This window comes from Macaca thibetana, chromosome 2 (genome assembly GCF_024542745.1).
Source record: "Macaca thibetana thibetana isolate TM-01 chromosome 2, ASM2454274v1, whole genome shotgun sequence".
NCBI classification, from domain to species: domain Eukaryota; kingdom Metazoa; phylum Chordata; class Mammalia; order Primates; family Cercopithecidae; genus Macaca; species Macaca thibetana.
The window spans coordinates 70,655,211-70,675,431 of record NC_065579.1 but is presented as its reverse complement, the minus strand read 5'-3'; the positions used below and the strand labels follow the sequence as shown (position 1 = coordinate 70,675,431).

The following is a 20,221-nucleotide window of genomic DNA, read 5'->3' as shown; positions in this document are numbered from 1 at the left end:
CTGTCACCCTTTTCAACAAATGGTTCTGGGATAATTGACTAGCCACATTTTGGAGAACGAAACTGGATCCTCATTTCTCACCTTATACCAAAATCAAATCAAAATGCATTAAGGACTTAAATCTAAGATGTGAAACTATAAAAACCCTAGAAGACTGATATCCAGTAATGGGATTTCTGAATCAAATGGTAGTTATACTTTTAGTTCTTTAAGGAATCTTCACACTGTTTTCCATAGTGGCTGTGCTAGTTTACATTCCCACCAGCAGTGTAGAAGTGTTCCCTGTTCAACACATCCATGCTGACATCTACTGTTTTTTGATTATAGCCATAATCAAAACCCACTGGGGCCATTGGAAAAACCCTTCTAGACACTGGCTTGGGCAAGGATTTCATGACCAAGAATTCAAAAGCAAATGCAATAAAAACAAAGATAAATAGCTGGGACCTAATTAAACTAAAGAGCTTTTGCACAGCAGAAGGAACAGTCAACAGAGAAAACAGACACCCCACGGAGTGGGAGAAAATCTTCACAATCTATGCATGTGACAAAGGACTAATATTCAGAATTTACAACGAACATTTTTGTTTTGTAAGAAAAAAACAAACAATCCCATAAAAAAGTGGGCTAAGGACATGAATAGACAATGCTCAAAAGAAGATACACAAATGGCCAACAAACATATGAACAAATGCTCAATATCACTAATGATCAGGTAAATGCAAATCAAAACCACAATGTGATACCATCTCCTGAAAGAGTGGCCATAATCAATGTGACACATCATATCAACAGAATAAAGGACAATAACCATATGATCATTTCAATTGATGCTGAAAAACCATTTGATAAAGTTAACATCCCTGCATGATGAAAACTTTAAAAAAACTAGGTATAGAAGGCCTTAATAAAATAAAAGCCATCTATGACAGACCCACAGCTAGTATTAAACTGAACAGGGAGAACCTAAAAGCTTGTCCTCTTAAACCTGGAACATGACAAGGATGTCCACTTTCACCACTGTTAATCAACATGGTACTGTATATTTTAGAACAATTAGAAAAGATAAAGAAGAAGTAAAGGGCATCCAAATTGGAAAGGAAGAAATTAAATTATCCTTGTTTGTGGATAAATGATGTTAAATTTAGACAAACCTGAAGACCACCAAAATACTATTAGAACTGACAAACAAATTCAGTAAGTTGCAGGATACAAAGTCAACATACAAAAATCACTAGCATTGCTATATGCCAACAGTGAACATTCTGAAAAAGGAATAAAAAATTCCATTTATAATAGCCACGAATAAAATTTTTATCCAAAAGAAAGTCAATAAAGCCTGCTGGCAAGGATGTGGAGAAAAGGAAACCCTTGTACACTTTTGGTGGGAACGTGAGTGAGTTCAAACACTATGGAGAACAGTTTGGAGGTTCCTTAAAAAATTAAAAACAGAGCTACAATACAACCCATTAATCCCACTGCTGGGTGTACATCCAAAAGAAAGGAAATCAGTATATTGAAGAGATATCTGCCTGCTATGTTTATTGCAGTACTGTTTGCAATAGCTAAGATTTAGAAGCAACCTAAGGGTCCATCAACAGATGAATGGAAAATAAAATGTGATACATATACACAATGGAGTACCATTCAGCCATAAAAGGGAACGAGATCCAGTCATTTGCAGCAACTTGGATGGAGCTGGAGATCATTACATTAAGTTAAATAAGCTAGGCACAGAAAGACAATTGTAGCATGTTCTTGCTTATTTGTGGGATCTAAAAATCAAAACAATTGAACTCACTGAGATAGAAAATAGAAGGATAATTACCGGAGGCTTGAAAGGGTAGTGGGGTGGGGTGGGGTGGGGTGGGGTGGAGGTGGGATGGTTAATGGCTCTAAAAAATAATTAGAATTAATAAATAAGACCTACTATTTGACAGCGCAACAGGGTTACTATAGTCAATAACAACTTTAATTGTACACGTTAAAATAACTTAAAGAATGTTATTGGATTATTTATAACTCAAATAATAAATGCTTGAAGGGATGGATACTCCATTCTCCATGATGTGCTTATTTCACATTGCATGTCTATATCAAAACATTTCATGTATCCCATAAATATATACACCTACTATGTGCCTACAAAAACTAAAAAAAAAGAAAAAGAAATCAGTATATCCAAGAAATATCTGTCCTCTTATGTTTGTTACAGCACTGTTCACAATAGCCAAGATTTCGATGTAACCTAAGTACTCATTAACAGATGAATGGATAAAGAACATGTGTTACATATACACAATGAAATACTATTCAGCCGTAACAAAGGATAAGATTTTGTCATTTGCAACAACATGGATGGAACTGGAGATTGTTTTATCAAGTGAAATAAGCCAGGCACAGCAAGATGAACTTTGCATGTTCTCACTTATTTGTGAGATCTAAAAATCAAAACAATTAAACTCATGGAGTGAGAAAGTAGAAGAATGGTTACCAGAGGCTGGGAAGGATGGTGGGGGGTGTGGGTGGAATGGTGGGAATGGTTAATGGGTACTGAAAATAGAAAGAATGAATAAGACCTAGTATTGGATAGAACATCCTGGACACTATAGTCAATTGCAATTTACTTGTCCATTTAAAAATAACTAGAGAATATAATTGGATTGTTTGAAACACAAAGGCGTAATTCCTGGGGAGATGTATTCCCAATTTTTCATGATGTAGTTATCACACATTGCATGCCTGTATCAAAATATCTCATGTACCCCATAAATATATATACCCACTTTGTACCCACAAAAATTAAAAATAAATTTAAAAATTGAGAGAAAAGGTAAAAATAAGGAGTAATGAAGGCCATTTCTAACTATATGCTTTAGTTTCAGATAGTAACAATTCCCTATAATAAAAGATGAGAGCTCATTTGTTTATTTTTTAAAACCACATGCTAATCTAGATTGTACCGAATACATCTCTTGTTGTAGTTATAGTTTCTTATTTTTTAAAGTTTTTCTTTTTAATTTTTTCTTAGTGAAAATCAATATGGATTAAATGTTTAGTACCAGCATTTTCTTCTACGACTTCCCAATCCTGAGCTGTTTAGCTTGATTTCATCTCTTGACGGTTTTATTATAGCATTCTCGATAATGTCTGTTTTTTGTCTTATTGCCGAATGGCACATTAGACGTATTTAGTAGGTCACAATTTCCTTTCCTCTGCATTGTAGTAGGCATTTTCCTGTTATCTTCTGACCCTCAATATGGTGCTAGTTAGCCCTTTATCACAGTTTTTTTTCATTAAACTTTTGTTTAGTTCAGTTTAATTATCAAATAATTTTTCCCTGCAGGTAGAATTTATAGAAGTTTTATTACCTGAGTTTTCTTTATATTTGAGAATACCTGCTACACTTCTATTTAGATGGCAAATCAGCTGAGGATAATATCATTTGGTCACCTTTGTCTTAAACCTTGTGTGTACTGATTTGCCATTTTCTGGCTCCGAATGCTGTGAAGTAATGTGAAGCCTCCTAGATTCTCTCTCTCTCTCTGTCTCTCTGTCTCTCTGTCTCTGTCTCTCTCTCTCTCTCTCTCTCTCTCTCTCTCTCTCTCTCTGACACATGTGACAAGCTTCTTTCCTGACTGAATGCTTGGAGAAATTTTTCTTAATCCTTGAAAGTCAGTAACTGGTCCAGGATTTTGTTTCAGTGTCAATAATTCAGCTTTTTTTTTTTTTTTTTTTAAACGCAGGATTCTCTCTCTGTCTGTAGAGTACGTTACCCGTTATTTTCAAAGAAATTTTCTGTTTTTGTATCTTTGAATTGCTTTTCTGTTCCATTGGGCTTCCTCCTGCTGAGAAACCTATTTTCTTTATGTTGTCGCCTCTTTAAAAAGGTATTACTTACATATCTTCAATTGTTTTAGCTAGTTTTTAATTTCCCTTTGCATTTGCTATCATTATCTCAAGCATGTCTATATGTCAGGATTTTAATTTTCACCTAGTTATAATGCACTCTTTATCACTTGACTTTTAAAAAAGTAGTTCTCTAAAGGTGTTGTAACTTTTTCTTTGACATTTTTTGGTAGTTTTCTATTTTGATATAAGTTAAAACAAAATTTGCAAAATATAAGTATAGTATAAAGAACTCTTCCCCCAAATATACTCTGCCTGGTTCACTAGCTATCTTTTGTCTTATTTGCATACACACACGGGTGCATACACGTGCACATACACACCTCCTTTTGTACCTCCCTTTGTTCTGAACAGTGTGAGAGGAAGTTATAAACATTGTAACACTTTACAAAAAAATATGTCAGTGTGCATGTCCCAGAAAAGACTGCTTTCTCTTATATAACCATAGTACAATGATCTGAATCAGGAAGCTCACATTACAAGATACAATGTGATTTTCTAATCCACAGAGCATATTTAATTTTTTAAAATTACCCCATTGATATTTGCTACAGCTTGTTTTTTTTTTGTTGTTGTTGTTGTTTTCTGGTATAAGATCCAATCCAGGAACAGGTGACCATTTACTTAGCTTTCCTTTGATGCCTGACATGTTGTTGCTTGATCTTTGACATTGATTTTGCTCTTTTCAAAAAGTTTGCTTTCATTACTTCTTTTGTAGCCAAAGGACTTGTGGAAAATCTTATGGTCCTGATCTATGTTTTCTACTAAATTTTATTTTTTTATTTTTTTCACCCTTTACACGCTAAAGATTCTAGTTTGTTTGCATATCTAGTTGTGTCATCTCTTTGGATCTCACTTGCCTATGCTTATTGTGAGTGGCTTTATTCCTATCTTCCATCTTTTCTCATATAGTGAAACTAAATTCTTCCTGAAATTCTCTTCATTCATACTGAGTTCTATCAGTCTTTTCCATGGAGCTACTGTTTGTGGGTTCTGTATTGTACTCTTTTCTGTATCCTGCTATCTCAAAGGCATGGGGAAGAGGATAGGACTGGGGAGCTCAGCATTTTTTGGCGAAAGATCTGGGCTTGCTTGTTTTTTCTGGATTTTACTAAATGCCAAACTTCTATTGGCCTGGTTTCCTGTGTTCTGTCTCTGTGGGGAAACCTTCAGATTTGCAATTTTCTTGTCTCTGCTAAGATTTTGAGGTAGGTGATTAGCGGCTTTACTAAGGATTTCAGATGTCTTCTCTTTACTTCTTTTCACCTACTTTTCTCCCTATTGACATGGTATTGGTGAGACTTGCCTGTTCTTTTTATGACTCTCCCTTTCCTATTCTTCATTTGGTGTCTGTGTGTTGGGCACACACCGTGTGTTGGAATAGCACCCAGACGCACCTCAATAAATTTTATTTCTTTGGTTGACTCTTCTCAAAGTTATTATGTCAATTGTATCCCTTTGTTTAGCTCCTTTTATGGTTATATTTTTATTATTCTGCTTTTTCTATTTATGTAATAGGGTTTAGAGAAGAAAAGTCAATAATCCATATTTACCCATCATTCATTTACCTTGCTTGAATTATTAAAACTCAAACATAAATCTTCTAAGAGATAATTCTTACATGACAGGCCAATGTGGAAATAAAGTATGTGAGGTCTGAACTGGATCTAAAAGGATAACCATACAGTTTTTAATTTTAAAAAGAGCTTTGTAATTTTAAAAATCGAAACATTTTGTCATTTACAAATGAAATGCAATAGTGTACAAACACTTGTCTTTTTTCCAACCATTCCAGCTTTTCAATTTTTAAAAATTATTTTTGTTTCTATGTGCTTCAGTTTTTTCCTGTGTCACTTATTTTCTCAAACACTAACGTCAGTATTTTCACTAGAACACATAACTTTCATATACAAAAGCAAGCAGACACTGGGTAGCCTGTGAACTGCCAGGGCTTTGCTGATGGTCCAGCAGCAGAAGGCAATCACTTTCACACTTAACCCAGACATGCCTTTTTATTTTATTTTATTTTTTATGTTGGGAAGATTGGCTTTGGATGAGTGCACAGTTTGTGAAGAGGCTCACTCTGAGAAAGGAAGAGGATGACACATCAGGCTAATCAACCCGACAGTCAGTGAAGTGACAAGTGCTAAAGTGACATAAGGCCTCATTGTAGAAAATTCACTGATTCTGCACAAGGCCTTTTTACCCTGTTTTGCATCAATGGGCAGAAAATTTCCATTCACCTTTCACTACTCATGGTGCAGTCTGGAAAAACTTCATGAGATTTGCTCTCAGACATACACCTCCATACCACTGGATGCTTATACAAATGAAATATGTTCAAATCTCTGTGAAAGCTGCATTATTGTGAACAGCAACCTCTCTAACTTGTTTTCTGCTATTGCTAGGATGCATCCACTTCTTCTTTCTAAGTTCTATGAAAAACTTCCATGTTAAGGAACTGGGAGAATAAGACACAAAATAACTACATAAAGTAAACAGTTTCTTCTTCGATTCAAATTGCTGTGGCTAATATCAGACTGCCATTCCAGAAGTACCTGAGGAGGACAGAGGTGTTTAAGGAAACAGTTTCTCCTTGGATTCTGATTTCTGTGGCTGATATCAGAGTGCCATTCTAGAAGTACCTAGAATGGACAGAAGTGTGTGTGTGGGCCGGGTGCGGTGGCTCAAGCCTGTAATCCCAGCACTTTGGGAGGCCGAGACGGGCGGATCACGAGGTCAGGAGATCGAAACCATCCTGGCTAACACGGTGAAAACCCGTCTCTACTAAAAAAAAAATACAAAAAAACTAGCCAGGCGAGGTGGCGGGTGACTGTAGTCCCAGTTACTCGGGAGGCTGAGGCAGGAGAATGGTGTAAACCCGGGAGGCGGAGGTTGCAGTGAGCTGAGATCCGGCTGCACTCCAGCCTGGGCGACAGAGTGAGACTCCATCTCAAAAAAAAAAAAAAAAAAAAAAAAAGAATTGTGTGTGTGTTGCAGGCACAACATCGTGATGAATCAAGAGACCAGAGACAGAAAGCAGGATAGTTGATAACCAGGTTCCCCTGCCAGGGCGTGTGTTTTGAAACGATACCAACACTTACTAGCTTCATAATATTGGGCACGTTACTTCCTTAATCTCTCATCGAATCAGATTCTGTATATGAAAGATGAGTATAATAATAGAACCTATCTAATAATATTATTTGATCATTATTTAAAATTATATATGTGAGATGTTATATTTCTGAAAATTTATCTCTATCTCCACACACACAATTAACAGTGCCTAGCATATAGTAAGTCCTCAAAAAAATGTTAAGTTATATAAGAAACAGCAGGTAGTGGTTTTGAAACTGGAAAGGTTCGCTTGTCCCCCTCAGAGGGCATACGATGGGGGTGTGGCTCACTTCTTCAGTGCCCCACTGCTCAAACCGCTAGGGAGCATGCAGACAGGCAGGCTATGGGGCTCCGACTCCCCGAGAGTGTCTAGGGGTGAATGTTTACAGCTGCTAAGGCCCCAGTGGGTGTGTGTTACAGGGTGCCCTTTTGGTTTGTCATCTATAGGTGGCTTGTGTTAACCTGCTCAATTAGACCCTCTACGTTGTTGCAAGGAAGGGCTTTCTGTATCCCAGGTTCTTGCCTTGGTATACCAGAAGAATCGGATCACACGTGGTCTTAGAGAATGAGTGCACAGTTTTATTGAATGGAAGTAGCTCTCCACCACTGGGGAAGCCAGAAGGGAGAGGGTCTTCCCCTGGAGTTGGGCCACTCAACAGCCCCAGCTCTCCTCCAACTACTCTGGCCAAACTCCACCCCATCCTGCTGGTGAGTGGCCTGCTGGTGTGCTGGTTTCTGTTCATGTGCTCTTCTGCCAGCGTGCTGCCTCAACATCCTCTTGCCATCCAGCCACTTGTGTTTTTTCCTGCTAATATGCTCGTCTCCACATCTGGCTGCCTGTATGTCTGCCCACTCAGGTCTCAGGTTTATAGGCCCAGAAGTGGAGCGTGGTGGGCCAGAGTGGTCTCGGAAAATGCAGCATTTGGGCATGAAAGCAGGAGCACCTGTCCTCACCTAGGTCCAAGGGGGTGGAACCCTAGCCAGAGACCTGCCCTTCTCTACCCAGCACTGCTTGATCCCTCCCGTATCATTCCGCCCTCTGAAGAGGTACATCTAACTGCCCTTAGTTAGAATATGGATGATGACTGGTCTTAGCTTCTTCCTGCTGACAGGGGGCATTGTTCTGGGGAAAATGGCAGTCAGACTCCTCCTAGAGGTCTGTCTAAGTGTTCCTAGAGAACGGGAGTCATCTTCTGAGGCTGCAGTTGACCATTTGGATTTTGATGGTTTCTAGGCTTGAGAGTAAAAAAAAAAAAGTTTTATAAGGTTAAGTGTGCATGGGTTAAACATGTGTATTATACAAGGAAATAATTTAGTGCCAAAGATTACAGAGATAAGAAGTGAAATATACTAACAGCAACATTCTACCCCGAACTGTTTCAGCCTGGTGAAAGAAATTAAACCTTGTATGGGAACAATTAAATTTTAGAAGAGAAATAACTGTACTTGTCATGTCTTTTAGAAATTAACAGGTGCACCCTGGGCATTTTCGGGTTTGTGGGCTTACATGGTGGTCATCAAAGCTTTTGCCTCTTTTCTGCATCTCCTCTCACTTTTCTGGGACTCGCTGTCTCTATTATAAAAGACCGAGGTGGCCATTTTCAGGAGGTCCATTAATATACTATCTGGTCCCAGGGCCCATTTTTGCAACTTCCTCCTGATGTCAAGAGCTACCTGGGTAATACCTTTATCCTTTAGGATTAGCTGTTCTCGACTGAATCAGGAGCTAGAGGTGTACTTTATCAAGGCCGCTCTTAGCCTTTCCAGGAAGGCAGTGGGATTTTCATCAAATCCTTAGTCAATCATAGACAAGTTAATATAATTGAAAGGCTTGGTCTTAGTCCTACATAATTCCTCCATTATGCACACCTGAAAGTGTCTCCTTTTCCAGTCTTCCATCTCGTCATTAGGATCCCATTTAGGGTTATTTACTGGTATTGCTTCTCTTTCAGTTGGATAATATTCACCCCCTTCTCTGACGCTATATATGAAAGAAAGCTCATCCCCAAATCTCTGTGCTACTGACAGAGCAGCCTGCTTCTCCGTGTCCCTCGGGGTTTGATTCAAAAGTAACATAATGTCTCTCCAGGAGAGTTCAAATATTTGGGTGTAATTCCAGAAAGCCTCTATTTATCTATCAGGGTAATCTGAAAACTCGCCAAGATCCCTCTGAATTTGCTTTAAGTCCTGTAGGGAGGAGGGGACCTGGACCTTACTGGGCCCAAATTTACTGGGCATTTGTTGGAGGGTTAAGAGTGAGACTGGGGTTTGTCTAGAGCAAAGATTTTTAGGAGGGGCCAAGTGAGAAGCCGAAGCTGCATAGGGTGGTCCGGGTGGACCCCGAGGAACAGTGCTGGAGGCAACTGGATCCTCTGCTGGGGATGCCCCTGGAACTCGTATCTTTAATTACCTGGGCTCGCCTCTTTTGACCTTCCCTGAGATGGCAAACAGGAGGGCAGTCCTACACTGTGAGCAAAGGTCTGGATTGCCTTGCAAGGTATAGAGAGCCTACACATATGAGGCCTCAGATCATCTGTCCTCATGTCTACAGAAAAGTTCCAATTGCCAGATGGTATTGAAATGAATGTTTCCTTCCTGAGGCCAAGCCAGCCTTTCCTGTAAATCATAATTTGGCCAAACCTTTTTGCAGAGGGCTAGGAGGCACTTTTCCTCCAGATTCTGAGGCTCAAAGCAGTGCCAGTGGTTCAGAATACACTCCAGAGGAGTATTAGCTGGGGGTGGTGAAAAGAACTGGTTGACAATTCTGAAAGACAGTGAATAGAGGCGTCCCTCATTTCCTTTCCTCTTTCAGCAAAGACTCAGAAAGCAAGCATTCTTCTTTCACTTTTCACCGCTTATCCCTGAGCCCCGGTGACCTTGGCAGGTGCCGGCCATGGGTACTGATGCAGTGTGTATGCACGAATCAAGGAAAACCTGGAGAATGGGAATTAACCGCCCTCATCTATGTCCCCCATTTCTCCCTGCTGTCGACAAACCTTGAGTTTCCTGAGCCTGTTTATGCCATGAAGCATGGCCTCTTTCTGTGAGGTGGGGGGTTTAGTTGACAGGAATCGGTCCTGCCCATTTACATCATGCCTGTTGCCTGGCTTTGAATCCCTCAGACTTGGTTTTCTTTCTAGGGCCTCAGCCTGAAATTTGGGGTCTAGTTTGGGACTGAAAAGTTATTTTAGAGACTGTTTATATCTCTTTAGAATGTCTCAAATGTGCCCTGTTGAATTTGCAGTTATCAGCCAGCAGGGGCCATTACTCCATTAACCTTCCTGTCAGAAAGAGAGTTGGTGGGGGAGCCCTCTCACTTTGAAAAGGAAAAAGAAAAAAAAAAAGAAAAGCTGTTTAAAAGGAAAAAGGGGAATATCCTGGGGGAAGAACCCCTCGCTTAGTGCAACTGGACTCCTGTAATCCTTATATCTTTCCCCCATTTCAGACCAGGTTGAATTCCTTGGCCAGGGAAAGGTTCCATCATCAAGGTGGGTGAGAAGCACCTATCTGTTGACCCCGTGGGGTCATGTCTACGGTTGTCCCAGCTTTGTCCTGCACCCACTCGTGGCTGTTGGGCTTGGTCTTTGCCTGCTGTGGGCAGGCCTAGGCACCCAAGCTGCGAGGGGAGAGGGTAAGGAGAGGTGCTCCGAGCTGTGTGTGCCTGCAGCCATTAAGGTGGAGGCATACATGGCACCTCTAGGAAAATTGATGTGATTTGCACCTTTGGCAGCTGAACCTAATGCTCATTTTACTTAGTAACATTGCCATAGTCTGTAGCAAAACTCTGAACATTATAAAGAAAGAGGTAAGAGCCATTTCAAACCGTGTGAGAGAGAAAAGAGACGAAGTCTGGGGATTTTGACTGACTGGTAAGGGCAGAGTTTTGTTTGTTTGTTTTATTTTTATTTATTTATTTTTATTATTATACTTTATGTTCTAGGGTACATGTGCACAACGTGAAGGTTTGTTACATATGTATACATGTGCCATGTTGGTGTGCTCCACCCATTAACTCGTCATTTACATTAGGTATATCTCCTAATGCTATCCCTCCCCCCTCCCCCCCTCCCCCCTCCCCACAATAGGACCCGGTGTGTGATGTTCCCCTTCCTGTGTCCAAGTGATCTCATTGTCCAGTTCCCACCTATGAGTGAGAACATGCAGTGTTTGGTTTTCTGTTCTTGCAATCGTTTGCTGAGAATGATGGTTTCCAGTTGCATCCATGTCCCTACCAAGGACATGAACTCATCCTTTTTTATGGCTGCATACTATTCCATGGTGTATATGTGCCACATTTTCTTAATCCAGTCTGTCACTGATGGACATTTGGATTGATTCCAAGTCTTTGCTATTGTGAATAGTGCTGCAATAAACATACATGTGCATGTGTCTTTATAGTGGTATGATTTATAATCCTTTGGGTATATACCCAGTAATGGGATGACTGGGTCAAATGGTATTTCTAGTTTTAGATCCTTGAGGAATCACCACACTGTTTTCCACAATGGTTGAACTAGTTTACAGTCCTACCAACAGTGTAAAAGTGTTCCTATTTCTCCGCATCCTCTCCAGCACCTGTTGTTTCCTGACTTTTTAATGATTGCCATTCTAACTGGTGTGAGATGGTATCTCATTGTGGTTTAGATTTGCATTTCTCTGATGGCAAGTGATGATGAGCATTTTTTCATGTGTCTGTTGGCTGTAAGTATGTCTTCTTTTGAGAATTGTCTGTTCATATCCTTAAGGGCAGAGTTTTGAAGGGAAATAGAGTCTCTTACCCGCAGGAAAGAGAGAGAAGTGGGAGGGTTTTGGAAGAGAGGCAGACCCGACAGTTTCACATTTATTCACACTCGTCTCCCAGGATCCTAGCAGAGCTTCCATTTGAAATGGGAAAGGGTCCCTAGTCCCCCTTGCAGGGTATGCAATGAGGATGTGGCTTGCTTCTTCAGTGCCCCACTGCTCTAACCTCTAGGGGAGCATACTGATAGACAGACTGTGGGGCTCCAATCTTACGGCAGTGTCTAGGGGTGAATGTTTACAGCTCTTGAAGCCCCAGTGGGCATGTGTTACAGGGTGATGTTTTAGTTTGCCCTCTGTAGGTGGCTTGTGTTAACCAGCTCAATTAGACCCTCTAGATTGTCACAAGGATGGAGGACTTTCTGGAGCCCAGGTTCTTTCCTTGGTGTACCAGAAGAATTGGATCACCTGTGGTCTTGGAGAATGAGTGCAAAGTTTCATTGAGTGGAAGTAGCTCTCCACTGATGGGGAAGCGAGAAGGGAGACTACCCTAGCCAAACTCCGCCTCAACCTGCTGGTTGATGGGCTGCCAGTGTGCCAGAGTCTGTCAGTGTGCTCTTTTGCCAGCGTGACCTCTTGACGTCCTCTTGCCATCCAGCCACTTGTGTCTTCTTCCGCTGATGTGCTCCTCTCAGCCTCTGGCCACTTGTGTGTCTGCCTGCTAGCGTCTCAGGTTTTCATAGGCCCAGGATGGGGGTGTGGTAGGCCAGGGTGGTCTTGGAAAATGCAACATTTGTGCACAAAAGCAGGAGTGCCTGTCCTCACCTCAGTCTGTGGTGTAGAGCCTTAGCCAGGAACCTGCCTTTCTCTACCCAGCACTTCCCTGCCCCACTTCCGTATCACTTCCTACGTACTGTAAGGTACGATGTCCTTGGTAAACCCAATTTTTAATAAACTCTAAAAGCTGTTTCCATTCTAAAACTAGTTATCATCTGTACTGCTTTGAGGAGTATAGTTAGTTGTAGTTCATGCCACTTATTATTCCTTTCACAAATAGTTTTATATAAACATTATAACCACTTCCTTAATGAACTTAACATATCGGTATAACTTACTTATAAAGACACTTTGTCAGTTTCTGGATGTTACTGCAGCCTGAAGAAATTTAGGAAATATGCATTGTGAAAAAGTATTAGGGATAATGCACTTTAAAGCATTTACTTCTTCAATAGTTAAAAACGATTTATTTGTTTCAAGCTCAATCTTATTTGTGGTTTAAGAATCTTTGTAGTCCTTAAGTTCCCACAACAATCTTGTGTTTGTATGATTTCACAGGTAATTAACTGAGCAAGTAATTAAACAGATGAAAGCACTTTTTCTTATATAAGAAATAATAAAAATATACCAGATACTAGACCATAGGCCAGACTGTCAGTGAAATAAAACAATGAGGCAGTGGCTTTCTGAGTAACTGGAGCCTCTGTTCATAGGTTGACCATTAAGTAATGTATTAAACTGTAAAAGTGCTAATCTAGTCAGGATTTATTGTTCACAAATTAACTAGATAACCCTCGAAAAGGCAGCCAAATTACAAAGAGATAGAATGACAGTCTTTTTGCTTTAGTGTGTCTTTAAATTTCTGAAAACAAATTGGGTGCACATAGAAGTGAAAACATATTTAAAAGTTAATAAAAGGAATATGACACCATTTAATCAGTAATAATAATTACTGGTTGCTTTTATATGTGATGTTGCTCCATTCGATCTTAACAGCTATTTGGTAAAGTAGATGGGGCAGATGCTACTTTTAATTTCCTTTCTTCATATTCAATAACTGAGGCTCTGGGCAATGCAGTAATCGCTCATGGTCTCCCCTGGATGTATAGCAGAGGCAAGGCACAACCCCAAGCAAAGCTACCCCCACATTTCTTTGTCTTGCCACAGTATAACAATGCCACATAAATAATTTGAAACCTTTACTTCAAATCAATTTTGTGATCACTTGTAATAGTCAATTCTCACACTGCCATTGGAAATACCTGAGATTGGGTAATTTATATATTTAAATAAGAGGTTTAATTGCAGGGTGTACAGGAAGCATGGCTGAGGAGGTCTCAGGAAACTTATAATCTTGGCAGAAGGAGAAGCAGGTACATCTTCACATGGCCAGAGCAGGAGGAAGGGGTGGGTGAGAGGTGCTACACACTTAAACAACCAGGTTTCATGAGAACGCTCTATTACGAGAACAGCAAGGGGGAAATCTTCTCCCATGATAATGTCAACATTCATCAGACCCTTCTTCCAACATTAGGGTTTACAATTGGACATGAGATTTGGGTGGGAACACAAATCCAAACCATATCACCACTTAAGAAGGGGAGGGTGTGGGCAGAGTGAAGGTAAAGGAATGCAAGCATGAGAGAATAGGAAAAGGAGAAATAAGCAAGACATAGTGCAGAGGGGAGAGGAGATGGAAAGAATGAAAAATAAGGAGGCTGCGGTGTTAGGAATAGGGCTCACAGGTTACAAAGTGGATGTCACACTGTCTTTAATATTAGGATGTAGATATGTAGCTATTCTAGATAGTCCTTTAGAGTTGTTGTTTTTCCTTGCTGGGAAATAGCCTCTCTGATTGGTTCTCATTCTTTGAAGTTTTTATATTTCTTTCTTTAGTGTTTTCTTTCATTTATTTAAATAAGTGCTTATTTCTCTATGGAATATAGTTAGTTTTATGCATGTGTTTTAAATGACTTCGGTTTTAGAAATGTACCTTAGAACTCTATATTTTAACCATTTTTTCTCCTTAGTCTAATTGTTTATTATTGTTTTTAAAGAGATTCCTCCATGATCAAAGAAGGTACTCTTACTTCAGGGATAAAAAAGGTTTAACTATAATTCATTTCTCAACAACTGACTTGCCAGTTGTAAATTTTTTAATACAAATGTTAATCCTGTCTTATCAGGTCCTGTATTAGAAAAATCAGGTGACAGATTTTTGTAGAATTGAACTTTTGGGTTTAACACTAAACTACAATGGGGTTGTTATGAGTAGTTTTATTTTTCTCTGCCTTCATTTTCTGTTACCTAAAATCAAGTGGTATTACCTTTGTTCCTGTTAACTTTACAGGTATTCTGAAATATAATTTTGAGAATAAATAGTTCTAGAAAAATAGACTCATTCTATTTGCACAATTTGAATTAGCTTTATGTTCATTCAATTAGCTCAAATGAGTTGTAAGAATTTGGATATCTTACCTGGTGGTATTCTTTAGATCAAAGCATTACTACTGGGTTTTAGTTCTATAATTCTACCAATTCCAAATCCTGAATTTACTGCTTTCTTGTGGGAGCATTTCCTTTCGTTAGGGCATGTAAAGGTGCCTTGGGTCTTCTTTTACCTTATGGAAAAATAGAAGAGAAGATAATAGCTTAAAGCTAAAGAATTAGATTCTGGAACAGAGTGATTTACAATATTGGTGAGCTGCCAGAGATCAGTTCTAGTTTCAGCCCTTCCACTATATGGCCGTGTAACTTTCAGCAAGTTATCAGTTCTCCATGGGCCCCCAATTCCCTGATCTCTAAGTGAAGATGGAAGTAATTAGGAGGTTTAAAAAATTTTAACTAAAAAATCTTCTGTCTTTTTCAAAATTAATCTTATATAGAACCCCTAAATTTAGATCAGGTAAAGTCCTGATTGTTGAGGATATGGTGAGAGCAGGAACCAAATCCTAAGCTTATTGAATGTACCCATACATCATGATTTCAAAGTCACTGGGCTAAACAATTTTAGGGACACTTCCATGTGTAAATTCATTGAGGTCTGTTTTTCAGAGGGAATAATCTGATTTACTTTCAGTAGGGAAATCTCTATTTGCTCAAAAATGTCAAGTTGATACTAATCACCAAAAAAAAAAAAAAGTCCACTGTAGAACACATGTGTGTTGATGTTTGGTTCTTGTGACCAGGAGGATGTTTATTTGTCCTCTCATAAAAGTAAAGGGCTTTGAGAGGCGGAGGTGGGCGGATCATGAGGTCAGGAGTTCAAGAGCCGCCTTACTAACATGGAGAAACCCTGTCTCTACTAAAAATACAAAATTAGCTGGCTGTGGTGGCACATGCCTGTAATCCCAGCTACTTGGGAGGCTGAGGCAGGAGAATCGTTTGAACCTGAGAAGCAGAGGTTGCGGTGAGCCAGGATCACGCCATTGCACTCCAGTCTGGGCAACAAGAGTGAAATTCCGTCTCAAAAATAAATAAATAAATAAATAAAAAGAAAGAAAAAAGAAAAAAAGGAAGGGAAGAATAGCAACCAGTAATTTTGACAGTTTTAATAGTCATCATAGTATAACTTTATGTATAAGTTAGATGGCTCATTACAATTTCAGCAGTGAAAAAGAAAGCATTATAGCCCTTCTAATATACTATGATATTTAGTTACATACTTGAATTTTTGGTGGTTTATATGAAGATATATTTGCCCAAAGATTTTGTTTATTTAACTTGCAGTATTTGTCCTTAGCTAGGCTAAATCATAAGCCAGCTTCATGAAAAGAAAAATTTAAGGCTTCTCTGCTTTCAAATATGAACAGTTATTATCTACTCACACAAAGGAAGGAAGTCCAAAAAGAAAGAGCAACTTTGCCATGGCTAATCTTTCCCTTAGACTGTGTGGGAGTAAAGCTTTTATTTCTTATAAGAAAAAAGATAATAAAATGTCCAACAGGTTGACGAGTTGCAAAATATTCTAGGGGGTCACTTTTTTTTTTTTTAATTTTATGAGGTATCAGGACATTTGACACAGTTGTAAATGTAATGTGTATTTTAAAATCAATATGATAAAAATGACTTGCTACCCATGCCCCAATTTGGAATTTCAAATTAAACTTATCCCACAAACATCAGAAAATTGAGGAATAATTAAAAATCTATGCTGACCCTCTTTTTATTGCCTGTAATTTACTCCGTGTAAACATACAGCACCGTATGCTGTATATTTGTTTCTTGAATTTATGTTTTGACAATGCATGAAATAAAATGTTTCAGATACTTCAGAAAAGCTTTATAGCTTAACCTCAGAAGAGTTCCCAGATTTCAGCAGCCAATTACTGAATATAAGTCAGACTTCCACAGATTTCCTTAAGACCTCACATGTGAGGGGTCCCTGTGGAGTTGAGGAATTGAGGTAAGTTAAGCCTGCAGTTTATATATTAATATAGTATGTAGTAAAATTTTGACAAGTTCCAACTAGTTATCTTTATTATATATAGAAAGACTGTCCTCGTGTGTGTACTTTATATGACCATTCTTTATAGAATGTTTGGGTTCTTTGCTGATCTATTATCAAGATTTAGTAAAAGGCTTATAAAGTTGTCACTTTAATGTGAAGAGATCGTTCTCTACTGCACAATATGTATCATAAAAATGAAAAGATATTTGGAATATAATAATCCTTCAGCATTTCTTATTATATTGAAAAACAATTGCCTTACTTGAATTAATTAACCTAATACATTTCAATACTTTGTATTAATAGAATCCTACCCAATGTGAATAAGGTTTTTAGAATCAAATAGTAAGTTTCTTTCTTGAAATCAAATCTAGATAATTAACAATAACATTTTAATTTGTATCATATCATTCTTTCCTCACATAAAATACATTTAGGGACTTTAGGGATGGTTGGATCGGCTTATAAGGAATGTACGTTACACTAGTAAATGTTTCAAAACAGTAGTCTATTGTTTCAGTCTATTATTGACACTGCAATTCCTTGAAAAAGGAGCAGGATTTCTTTTAGAAAGACTAAAACAAGCATAAAATAAGTTATTTGTATTGTAAATTTATTTGATTGAAATTTAATTGAAATCTGAAATTGTAGTAAAAAGGGAATCAAGGGTTTCTTATTCTTTCTGGAGGAGGAAATCATTGAGCTATTTTTCTTGGTTTTTGCATTTCTTTCTCTTCTAAAACATTTTTTTTAAGACAGGGTCTCAACATGTTGCCTAGGTAGGTTTCAAACTCCTGGGTTCAGACTATCCTCCTGCTTCAGCCACTTAAATAGCTGGGACCACTCAGGCCACCGCACTGAGCCTGGATTTTTGCATTTCTATTATCATTTATATATTTTTTAAAGGATCAATATAAGATTGATATTTTCTTCCCTTAGATAAATCATTAAAAACAAACTAAACCTACAAGTATTCTCATCACTTATAAAATAAATGACATTCAATACTAAAAATATAAGGGGACCTTACTAACAGAATAAAGCACATTTCTTTTTTGTTTTTGTTTTTGATTAAAAAAAATTTTTTTTTCTTTTTTATTGTACTTTAAGTTCTAGGGTACATGTGCACAACGTGCAGGTTTGTTACATATGTATACATGTGCCATGTTGGTGTGCTGCACCCATTAACTCATCATTTACATTAGGTATATCCCCTAATGCTATCCATCCAGCTTGCCCCCACCCCACAACATGCCCCGGTGTGTGATGTTCCCCTTCCTGTGTCCAAGTGTTCCCATTGTTCAGTTCGCACCTATGAGTGAGAACATGCAGTGTTTGGTTTTCTGTTGTTGCAGTAGTTTGCTGAGAATGATAGTTTCCAGCTTCATCCATGTCCCTACAAAGGACATGAACTCATCTAAAGCACATTTCTTTAAAATTAAAAACCTCATGAAACAGTCACTAGCTCTTTTTTCTTGGACCAGTGAAAATTGTAATCACAATGAGATTTTCATTGTTCCACAGACTGTGGTTTATAAGCTGCTCATTTAGCATGTGCTGAGTGTAAAAAGTAATCCAATGAACAGTTATATCCATCACAGAGTGAAGTATTTTATATTATTTAGCAGCATATATAGGTTGAGAATCTAGATTATTTAGGACAAAAAAATCCTAACTGTGTACACTTTTATCTGCTCCCCACCCTACCTTTGTTCCCAAACCTTAGATACTCAGGTGTTACAGCTTCCATCAGTGCCCCCTGCTGCCACCAATAAAATGCAACAAAATAAAATAACAAACAAATGCTGTCATTAATTTTTGCTTTGGCGTATCTTGACTGGCTATCTACATAGTCCTAATTCATAGTACACAAAAGAGGTGATTTACCTGGCAGTCTATTCACCCTGATTCTTTTAAACAGCCAATGTGATGATGAATGTTCTTAATGATGACCCTGATGCTCTGCAGGTTTCTAAAGTGCCTCTGAATCATCAACAAAGACACAATCAGAGACCATAAACTCTCTCCTTCCTTCCACTGTGGCTTTATTTCTTGGGAGAGGGAGAATGATGAGAATTTCTCATTAAAAGGAGGCTTGCTGTATTGGGCACACTGAAAATTGTGGTCCCAGTCTGATACAGCCCCCTCACATCTGCTTGCCTCCAGCAACTCCAACATATGTAGTATTGATCAGAAGATAAATGAAGAGTTGAAACCTGGTTCTGTATATTGTGTATTGATCTTGTTATGTATTTTCAGCTGTTCTGGAAGAGATACCGAAATTCAGTCTTTGCTGTCACTTTCTGAGAGCAGTACAGATGATGAGGAGGAAGATTTTCTCAACAAGCAACATGTCATTACACTACCATGGTCAAAGAGTACTTAATGATTATTTGTTGATTACTTTTTCCATTTGGTACCCAGAGTAAAGCAAACAACTGAGAAAAGTAACCAAGTGATTACCTGTCCAAGTGCTGGAGATTTTGATTATTAATGTCTCTGAAGTTTCAAGGCTACAAACTAATAAAAGTAAAATTATAAGTTCAAGGGCTTATTCTTCCAATGATATATTATATGTCAACTACTAATCTATTTCGTAGATTATATTAGTAAAATATGGTGAATTTGAAGAAATAACTGTTATAACTGTGTCTATAAAACCTACTATAGGGCAGAACATGATTATACTTAAAGTAATATTTCATTGTCCAAATATATTTTAAATAATTATGTTATCGACAAGAGTGTGCATTTGACAGCCAAGTCACACTAGTCAGTATCATCAATTGAACCTATAACTACACTGTTTATTTTCTGGTTTTTGATATTTATAGAAGTTCTGGTATCTTCAAAAGTTTGCAATAAAAGAAAAAAAGAGGACCAAAAATAAAATGGATGTGAAACTTTTCATACTCTGCTCCAGCAAAACACAGTAAAGACCCCTAAGCATCTTTTTTATCTTTTTTTTTTCTTTTTTTTTTTTTTAAGAAGGTCAATGTAGTGATTAGCTTTATGTGAAAATGTGACTGGTCTACAATACCTGAATGATATAGGTTGACTGTGTCCCCACCCAGGTCTCATCTTGAATTGTAGTTTCTATAATCTCCAGGTGTCCAGGCAGGGACCTGGTGGGAAGTAATTGAATCATGGGGCAGTTACCCCTATGCTGCTGTTCTCGTGGTAATGAGTTCTCATCTGATCTGATGGTTTTATAAGGGACTTTCCCCC

General features: G+C 38.3%; 1 protein-coding gene across 6 annotated transcripts in view; it reads left to right on the top strand.

Annotated features, from left to right (window-relative positions):
* ZBBX (zinc finger B-box domain containing) overlaps window positions 1-19,540 on the top strand; it is a 143,843-nt gene extending 124,303 nt beyond the window's left edge. For all 6 annotated transcript variants that reach the window (XM_050779955.1, XM_050779954.1, XM_050779956.1 and 3 more), the window contains 2 exons: window positions 16,810-16,948; window positions 19,253-19,540. In XM_050779955.1, the coding sequence (XP_050635912.1) occupies window positions 16,810-16,948; window positions 19,253-19,379 (266 nt within the window). In that variant the 3' untranslated portion in view covers window positions 19,380-19,540. The remainder of the gene's footprint in view (window positions 1-16,809; window positions 16,949-19,252) is intronic.
* Window positions 19,541-20,221: the final 681 nt, after the last annotated feature.